The 9,581-nt window shown below is 48.2% G+C and overlaps 1 protein-coding gene across 7 annotated transcripts in view; it reads right to left on the bottom strand.

The window, feature by feature from the left end:
• Positions 1-930: 930 nt before the first annotated feature.
• The window catches only part of EMB3108 (DEA(D/H)-box RNA helicase family protein), a 120,265-nt gene continuing 111,614 nt past the window's right edge, over positions 931-9,581 (bottom strand). For all 7 annotated transcript variants that reach the window (XM_086774634.1, XM_086774592.1, XM_086774644.1 and 4 more), the window contains one exon: positions 931-1,515. In XM_086774634.1, the coding sequence (XP_086630760.1) occupies positions 1,490-1,515 (26 nt within the window). In that variant the 3' untranslated portion in view covers positions 931-1,489. The remainder of the gene's footprint in view (positions 1,516-9,581) is intronic.

Genomic DNA, 9,581 nt, shown 5'->3' with positions numbered 1-9,581 from the left:
TTGAGGCTCTTTAAGAAAAGTATAGTGCATATAAAGAAGAATGTACTATGGATAGGCGATGATCTCGTGGAGAATCTCTTTGCTGATTTTGATTAGTCTAAGCTGTAAACAATCTACTATTGATTGCTTAATTGCTTATAATCTAATTTACGGTTTGCATACCTTACTTACCCTGGTGCTATTTTAGAAGGGGGTCACGTATGGACTATTATGCTAGAGTGCTCCTCAACGTGGGCATTACAAAACCTTAGACCTGTAAAAGGACACTAGTTTTCATTCTAAAAAACAATGACCAAAAGTCTTCAAAAGCAAAAGACTCTTGCTATTTGACTTCTAGAATTTGTGCTTCTTGTGTTGAATGGAGAGATTTGTATGCGAGAGAGAGAGAGAGAGAGAGAGAGAGAGAGTGTGTGTTCTATTAGGGACTACAAAAGTTTTTAGAAAACATAAACATGATTAAAAAGACCAAACTAGAGCTGAGAGAAGAGACAACAGCCTTTGCCTTGTAAGAGCCACTGATACAATGGGAGGGGATCCAAGTGGGTCCTCAACATCTGTGACTATATATCCACTGTCTAGGCGGAGGGGGGGGGGGGGGGGGGGGAAAGAGAGAGAGAGAGCTCTATGGAAAGGAAAAAAAATAAAGAACCGCATCACCTTTCCATCTTGGTCTTTTGATGCACAAAAATAAATCATATTGAATTCTTACTATAGAATACAGCTTTACTAATAAGATTTATTTTTTTTTAAAGCCACTTTCACTTCATACTGGCACAAAATCCATCCTACGCATGAGAAATTGCAATAATTGGTGTAAAGCATTTCTATTACTGAGACATTAAAAAAAGGACATTTACATCTCTAAACACGAGAAGGAAAAAAACACTTTGAAGAAGAATTGCTTTCTACACACAACACAGTGTACAACTCTTAATAGTAAAGTTGAGAGGTTGAAATCATCATAGTATACAACTCTTAAAAGAGTCACAAAAGAAGTTCACTCCAACCAGTGTTTTCTACTTTTGCACCTATATAAAACATGTAGGCCTGTCTTTCCTTTCCTTTTTTTACACAAGATTTTTCTTTTTTATCTCATACATGCCTTGTTGATCCTATGGTATACTATTCATATGATGACATGAAACCACTATGTTCTCACAGTTGTTGAGCACGTGAAGTTTCGTCTGTCAATCATCCCACATTTAGCCTTTAACATTGATCCATTAATCACGAAGTCACGGACCGTTTCATACAAAGCACATGATAGAAACCCTTTATGGCTCACAACTTGAGTAAAATGTATTAATTTGCTCCAGCAGATCAAAATGAAGATATCAATAATGCAAGCGCTAGATAAAAAAACCTGAATTTTCCTTTGATGATCATTTGGATCCATTGAACTAGTGCTAAACCATGGATTATGTTCTTGCAGGCATATACCTCATCACATCTACCTAAGCATATCTGTACTAGGCCAAAATTGAGGTAGTCATTCTACCAACTGAGAAATCATTTCTGTGACACAAACAAAATTTGTGAGAATGTCATTGCAAAGATATTGCCCAAAATTGTATATCTTATCCATAAGACTACCCACCCTAAAATTAATCCATACACTACACCATCCTAAAAATCCACATTTCTCAAGCTTTGGATGTTTAATTTCCTCCCTCTGTCCCCCTCTCTCTCTCTCTCTCTCTCTCTCTCTCGTACATGCTAGGCACCCCCGACCCAAAGCACCGAGGATCTCCACGACACAGACAGATCCATGAGATTATCCCATGACATGACATGACCTCACCCTACCCACATCTGCCATCAGGAGGCTTTTAGAGTCATGTTTCCTGTGAGGCAAGGGCTACATAGGGGTTAGGGTGCTCCACTGCAAAAGCCCCAAATTTCAGTGGATACAAGAGGCCTGATTTTGCAGCCAACAGCAGCCCCTTCAAGTTCTGAAGCTGAGTTGCAAATCTATTCATTAAAGCTCTGCCCAAAGAAAAGTTCATAGCTTTCTGCAAAGCTTTGGGCTTACTAACTTTTGAAGATTGATCTGCAATTACTCTGTGCATATTTGCATCATCATTACAAGGGGGACTTGTAAGTTTATAGTAGTGACGTGTGAACTAGGAGCAATAATTCACCAAATGGGGCACTTTTTACCAAAAATTGAAGAACCCCATGATTAATTTTGACGTGACAGCTGCAGGTATAGCACCATACACAGCAACACACGGTATGGATGTAATATGGTCGTGACAACTACAGTTGCAACATGCAGATGTAATACGGACAAAGGCGCAAGTATACAGACAGAGGCACAAAGGTGTATGGAAGTGCTACATTGGCAGTACTGCTTGTACGGACAGTATGGACATCAAGGTGCGGTCATTGTATGGATACGGACATTGCATGAGGGGTTTAGGGTTCGATTTCGGTTTAGCAATAAAACATAGAATGCACAGTGAACAAAGAGAGTGAGAGTAAGCTTGCACAATGCAAACACAATAAAAAGATAATGCAATTAGGTACAAAGTACAAGAGTTGACCTTTAAAGGTCACTTACACACCATAAGGGTGTGTTTCACACACGAGGTAAAAAACCCTTTTGATATACAAAGGTTAAAAGTTCTCCTACTTCACATGTCACTACTATAAACTTACACTGGAGTGCTCTGCCTTAGGGACTCTCCCAAAACACAACAGGTTTGGCAACAATGGACCATTTGCACCCGCGTACCATCACCTAGGGGTAGTAGCCTAGGTGACTGAGGCCGGCCCCGCTCTTTCCTACGAAGAGGCAACATGAGGACAGGCTCTCCGACTCTCTTCCTGCAGAATTGATACAGTACCAACTCGTTACAGATCTTCAAAGCCCTGGTCTCCGAGAACTAGTCAGAGATGGGAGATCTTCAGCAACATAGCTGCATGGCATATATGGCAGGCCCGTTGCGCCAAGACCATTGAGGGCACTCTCACCCCCCTAGCTGATTCAATCCATTTCATTTGGACTGAAATCATTCACACTCTCCGCGGCTAGTGCGTGAAGCTTTACGACAGATCGGATTGCATGCGTAGACGGCACGCAGCACGAGGCCTTCTTGGGCACATGGCGCAGGGGCCCTTTCTCTCTAAGGCCTGCCCCACTCTTTCCTATGAAGAGGCAACATGAGGATAGGCTCTCCGACTCTCTTCCTGCAGAATTGATACAGTACCAGCTCCTTACAGATCTTCAGAGCCCTAGTCTCTGAGGATGGGAGATCATCAGCAACATAGCTGCATGGCAGATATGGCGGGCCCATTGCACCAAGACCATTGAGGGCACTCTCACCCCCCCTAGCTGAGTCCATCCATTCCATTCATACCGAAATCATTCATACTCTCCACAGCCAGTGGGTGACGCTTTAGGGCAGATCAGATTGCATGCGTAGATGGCGCGAGGCCTTCTTGGGCACATGGCACAGGGGATCCTTTCTCTCTGATTGGCACGGTGACATCACTTGGCATTACAGGCGACCAGTATGTCCCCACCTCCCCTCCCCCCCACACACATGATGTAGTTTCCCTCCAAGAGCAGCCAGCCATGGAGGCACCCTCCCCATTTTCTTTTCTCTTATGAGGGTTCTGAGCATGTACACTTAGCCTATGGCATGAGAACTCGAACCAATTTACTGCTTCTCACCAACCAAATACTCAGAAAAAAATGGATCACCCAATTCTCCCCCATCAATAGTTGAATCAACAACTCGAGTAGGCAATACCCCCAAGGTTAACAGCTACTGGTTGTGAAGAACAAATAGCTACATGAGGTTCTTTTGCTAGCTTCTATATTGTAAACATGTAGCGTCGTAGTGCGTAGGCCATGTCTTTTCTTTCCACAATTAATTTTGTTGTCTCGACATTCACTTTTTACTCATTGATCACATGTAACACCACAGTGATTTGATAGACCCTTTGGGTCTTTCGTAGATGTTAATACTCTCTCTCTCTCTCTCAGCTGTTTCTTGGGAGGGACTGTAAGGAGGCCTGGAGGATCTTCCAGGAACATCGCCTGCCGACTCTGATAACTTCACCCGGCACCTGCCACACCTATGCCACCTCTCTCTACCATTACCAGGAGCAGCCACCTCTCCCCCACCCACCTGAACCTCGTCTCCCACACTCTTCCTTCTTTCACCTGAGCATGATGAGAGATGCTATTGACAGGATGCAGACTGGGAGAGTACAGGATCATGATGGACTCCTCACCGAGCATTTCTCTCATGCCAGGGACACGCTAGCCCCTTTACTGAATCACATGTTTAACACGGCTCTATGTGAGGGCTTACCCGCCAACTGGTCATCGAATACTATTGTACCTACCTTGAAAGCAGGTGACCCCATGGACCCCAGCAACTACATGACTATCATGATTGGTCACACCTTGGCCAAAATTTATGATTCAATTTTGGAGCATGAGCTTAGTGGATGGAACAAGGAGCAGAGACTCAGAGCACCCGGGCAGGCAGGCTTCAGAGCACCCAGGCAAGCAGGCTTCAAGAGAGGGCACTCCACACTAGATCATATCTTTACACTACAGGGGGATCATTGAGGAGGGGAGAGCTCACGGGCATCAGATATACTGCTGCTTTGTGGATTTCCACAAAGCTTTTGATACTGTCCCAGGGACCAGACTGATGAGAGGAGACTGCAGGATATGCGAGTGCCAGCAGAGCTGCTTTGGGGGATCATTACACTCTATGAGTTAGGCATAGGCAGAGTACGGGTCCCAGGGCTGCCCCTTGTCTCCCACTCTATTTGGTCTATACATTGACGAGATCTCAGATTACATAGACAGGCAGCAAGGACCAGGAGCACATTTAGCAGGAGTCCTGATACCGATCCTCTTGTATCTAGATGATATTGTTCTTATTTCTGATTCACCAGAGGGGCTGCAGAGGCATTTGGATGCATTACGGGCCTTTTCTGAGGACCAGGACCTCACTGTCAACCTTGGAAAGACCAAGGTCATGATCTTTAACACCTCCTCACAGTGGATAAGTAGATCTGCAGTACAGTTTACATACAGTGGAGAGCCTGTGGAGTATGTTACCTCATATGTATACCTTGGGATCACTTTTGCTCGACCTCAGATCTCGATGTGGAAGGCAGCCGAAGCTAGATTGATGAGGGGATATGCAGCCCTTGGCTCGCTAGAGAGGCAATGCTCACAGATACAGTTTCAGGAGTTGAGGACGAAGCTTTGGCTATTTGATACTCTAGTTACACCTGCACTATTGGATGGTGCCCCCATCTGGGGTCCCAGCCTATACCACAAGAGGAGACAAAGGAGAGAGCAGGCCGAGACAGATACACAGGAGGTATATGATGGGTAGAAGCCGATGGAGAGGCCCCTAGTGGCGATGATCTCGCGCATGATTAGGAGCAAGCACATGAGATTGTGCGGGCAGAGATGGGGGCTGCACCGATAGTGACAGAGGCTCTATTCCAGATAGTGACATACTCGCACAGGCTATGGGAGCTTCCACTAGATAGATACCCCCGGCTAGCCCTGGAGTCCTCAAGACAACTGACACTCGAGGGAGATATAGAGTGCTGGTATGCACAGGTAGGCACTTGGTTTGGCATGCACGGTATGCAGATGGAGGCGTTCCCCCCGTTCTAGTACAGCATAGAGGCCCCGTCATTTGCTCTCAGCCGCACAGAGCGGAACAAGGTTGTCAGGAAGGACATTGTCAGACTGGATACTCAGAGGACATGGAGTTCACCTAGTCATCCACTGGGGACGAAGATGGCCTTCTACAGAGATCACCTCCTATGCCTGACAGAGGATGGTTTCATCATCCGCCCATGCTACATGGACACACACCTATCTTTTGGGGTGAGATGTGCAATCGGCCAGATCCGCACCTTGTCCCACCAGCTGAGAGTGGAGACTGCAAGATATGGGCCAAGGGCGGCCGCACCAGAGGACAGGATATGCCAGCTCTATCACACAGAGCCTGAGATAGAGGATCGTTACATATGCTCATGCCCTGTATACTATTAGATTCAGGGGAGGTTCCACTGCCTCTTCCGAGCTGGGTTCGGACCACTTTCCAGGATCATGGACTTCCCGGATCAGAGATGCCTGTGACTTTTTCTAGAGCTCTGTAGACACAGGGAGTCCTTAGTGAGATCCAGATCAGCTGTACTTGCTCGGGGACCTGCACAAAGAGCTCTCACCGACTTCTTCCATACCAGCACTCTGAGGGCCGATCCACCCATCATACCCGGACCATAGGCTAGTGCAGGAGCTCGGCCAAGAGGTGTGACACTCGACAGAGCCACTGAGTTATGCAGAGCGCAACGCCCCAGACCCCATGTCCCTCGCCCACTGCCACGCCGTCACAGGAGGATCCGGGCATCATCACAGGACCTTCTCGCGCCAACTCAGTTTTACCACCTTGAGCACCATGTCATAGCGGCCCAGGAGGGATGTATTAGGGTGATATGAGAGCTCTCTACTCATGTACCTAGATTGTACCTAGAGCAGATTTTATAGTTCTAGATTTTTGTTATCTTTCTTTATTACTATTTTGTACCCACGATGATGTACCTCATGTATATGATGTAACCTTTTGGTCTCATAGGTCATTTTGGCCTTTTGAAGATGTTAATATAACTTTTTTTCTTCTCTCTCTCTCTCTCTCTCTCTCTCTCTCTCTCTCTCTCTCTCTCGCACAAGCCAACCTCGCCTCGCTGCCCTGCTCGCGCTATGCTAGCCCGTCTCCCTATCCGCCCGCCCGCTAGTCCCTCCGCCTTGCTCACTGCCCGCCGTTCGCTTCGCTATTATGTTCACCTCCTTGCCGTTTGCTTCTCACCCGCTATTCTGTTCGCCTCCCTGCCGTTTGCTTCTCACCCGCTATTCTGTTCACCTCGCTGCCCTGCCCGCGCTATGCTGGCCCATCTCCCTGTCCGCCGCCCTTGGTCAGGCCCCCAAGGCAGCAACATAACTCTCTCTCTCTCTCTCTCTCTCTCTCTCTCTCCTCTCTGCCTGTGGGAAGCGCTGCAGAGTAATCTCGAGGAATGGCTCCGAGTCTCCAAGAGAAGCTCGAGGCCCTCGAGACGGCAATGAAGGCACTAATCAAGGAGAACAAGAAGACATCCGATTCCAACCTCAATGAGGTGGAGAACAAACTACACCGGCACATCATGGCCCTCGAAGCACGGGTCACGGACCTTGAAGAAGAGAACACGGCACTCAAGGAGGAGGTGAGTGCATTGAAAGTGGAACTGGTAGCCATCAAGAACACTGAGAAGGAAGAAGGAGAGATCAATGACAACACTCTCACGGCCATCAAAGAAGAGATCTCCAAGGAGATCACAAAGGACATGGAGGGAAAACTCCAAGCCAAGCAGTCAGGATCGGTTGAGGTGGTGAAGAAGAACATCCGTAAAGAAGTGAGGGAGGAGACTCAAAGGGAAGAACACCAAATCATTCACACCACCATTGAGGAGGAGAAGATGAGACATGCCCGCCACCTCAACATTTGAGTCACAGGTATAGCCGAGACACCTGACTCCACTCCCAAGAAAGATGGACAGCTTCTATGCATGAAGCTCGGCTACAGGGAAGAGGACCCTCTCCCCTTCACCAAAGCATGGAGAGCCGGGAAAGACTCAACACGCAAGCGAGCCCTCATCCTACAGTTTGCAAGAGAGACGGAGAGGGTCACCTTCATGAGGAAGAGGGTGATTCTGGGAGGATTACAGGGAGATCACATCTATTCGGATGACGACCTTACAAGGCTGCAGATAGAACACAGGAAAACATGCATGCCGAGAGTTCTACAAGCCCGGAAAGAGGGCAAGAGAGCATTCTATCGCGATGGCCGTGTCATCATCGATGGCAAGGCCACCGATTAGCGCCAGGCGGCCTATGGGACATCGGCTATGGAGGATCCAGATTCATAGATACACATAGCAGTTTTTGGAACTGCAATGGAGCACTTTGGACACATCCTAGGAGGATGGAGGAGGTCATGGAGGGACGGGACATCATACTACTTACAGAGACGCACCAGAGCCCCACCAGAACCCAGAGAGGGGGCTACCCAAAGTAGAGGGCTATTAATGGGAGTTTACATACAGGGGGACCACACGGCACAGCACATCGAGAGGATCTGGAGGTATAGCAGTACTCTTCAAGCGAGAGCTACAGGAGCGCCTACAGGTGGTAGCACGTGACCAGGAAGCTAGATACGTGTGGATTAGACTGCAGCTCTCAGCAGATAGGGTGTTATACATTGCTCTATGCTACTTCTCTCCTAGAGGATCGAGATATGCCATGACAGCAGAGGATGAGAGTAGAGGCGAGGAGGAGGACACAGGGCAACTGGGAGAGTCACCATATGCAGCCCTTTCAGATGAGATCATACACTACTCCAACCTGGGGGGGAAGTCCTCCTTATGGGGGACTTCAATGCACGGACACAGAGCCACCAGTGCGACATTTATGATTTCGAGCACCCCGAGGTGATGCACACACTAGAGGTGGAGGACACGGGAGCTTGCAGGGTGTCATAGGACATGGGGCCAAATAACACCAGATATGGTCATCACTTACTTGAGCAGGGAGCGCGACACCATCTCGTTATTTATAACGGGATGAGACAGTGGCAAGATTCAGGAGCACTGACATGCTTTCCACGATCAGGGGGTGGCACAGTGGACTACATCATGGGGCCCATGGAGACCACACAGGCAGTGACATCTTTCACCATCCCCCCCTGTCCTATTGGTGTGGATCACACGTACCTCTTACTGTCACTGGCGAGCTCCACACCAACACCCCCACAGGCATCGCATACAACTTTCTACTGCACCCATGACTTGGCAGACATATATGAGCATCATGTATATGACGGGCTATTCCAGATGGCCCCTGTCACCTCTAAACACACACACCACCCAGCTGTCATCTCTACTACATATGGTCGCCACCCGCCGCAGCTTCCCCCATCATACACACATTGCACACACACATAGATCTGGGAGCATGCCCCAGAATTGGTGGTATCATGAAGAGTGCAGAGAGCTATATAGACACCCCCGTGCCCAGAGAGCACTGGGGACCATTACACAGAGACAGGCGAGCTGACAGATGAGGATCCTCACACGCCGTAAGAGGCATGCATATGAGGAGGCACAGTATTGGGATATATACCACCTACGCATGAGCAAAGATGCAGCCACTGCATGGCGCAGGATGAGAGAGCCTCGCCCTCGTACCCCGATTGAGGATCCACACACATGGCACACATATGCAAAGAACCTCTACCATATCCCTCTGCAACCGCCCATACCACAGCCACATGAATCCCGCCCTGCCACCTCTACTTTCTTTACCGCCTCGATGGTAGAGAGAGCTATCCGCCGGTTACAGCATGGGAGATCGGCTGACCACACAGGTATACAGAGTGAGCATCTTATTTATGCAGCTGACACACTGGGACCCTTTGTTGCTCACCTCTTTAATAGGGCACTAGTAGAGGGCCTACCAGCTGAGTGGACTATGCACACCATCGTGCCTCTCTACAAAG

This window comes from Cibotium barometz, chromosome 3, assembly GCF_041138505.1.
Source record: "Cibotium barometz isolate CiBa-2024 chromosome 3, ASM4113850v1, whole genome shotgun sequence".
In the NCBI taxonomy this organism is placed as follows: domain Eukaryota; kingdom Viridiplantae; phylum Streptophyta; class Polypodiopsida; order Cyatheales; family Cibotiaceae; genus Cibotium; species Cibotium barometz.
Note: the sequence above shows the minus strand (reverse complement) of the source record. Positions and strands in the feature narration are given on the sequence as shown.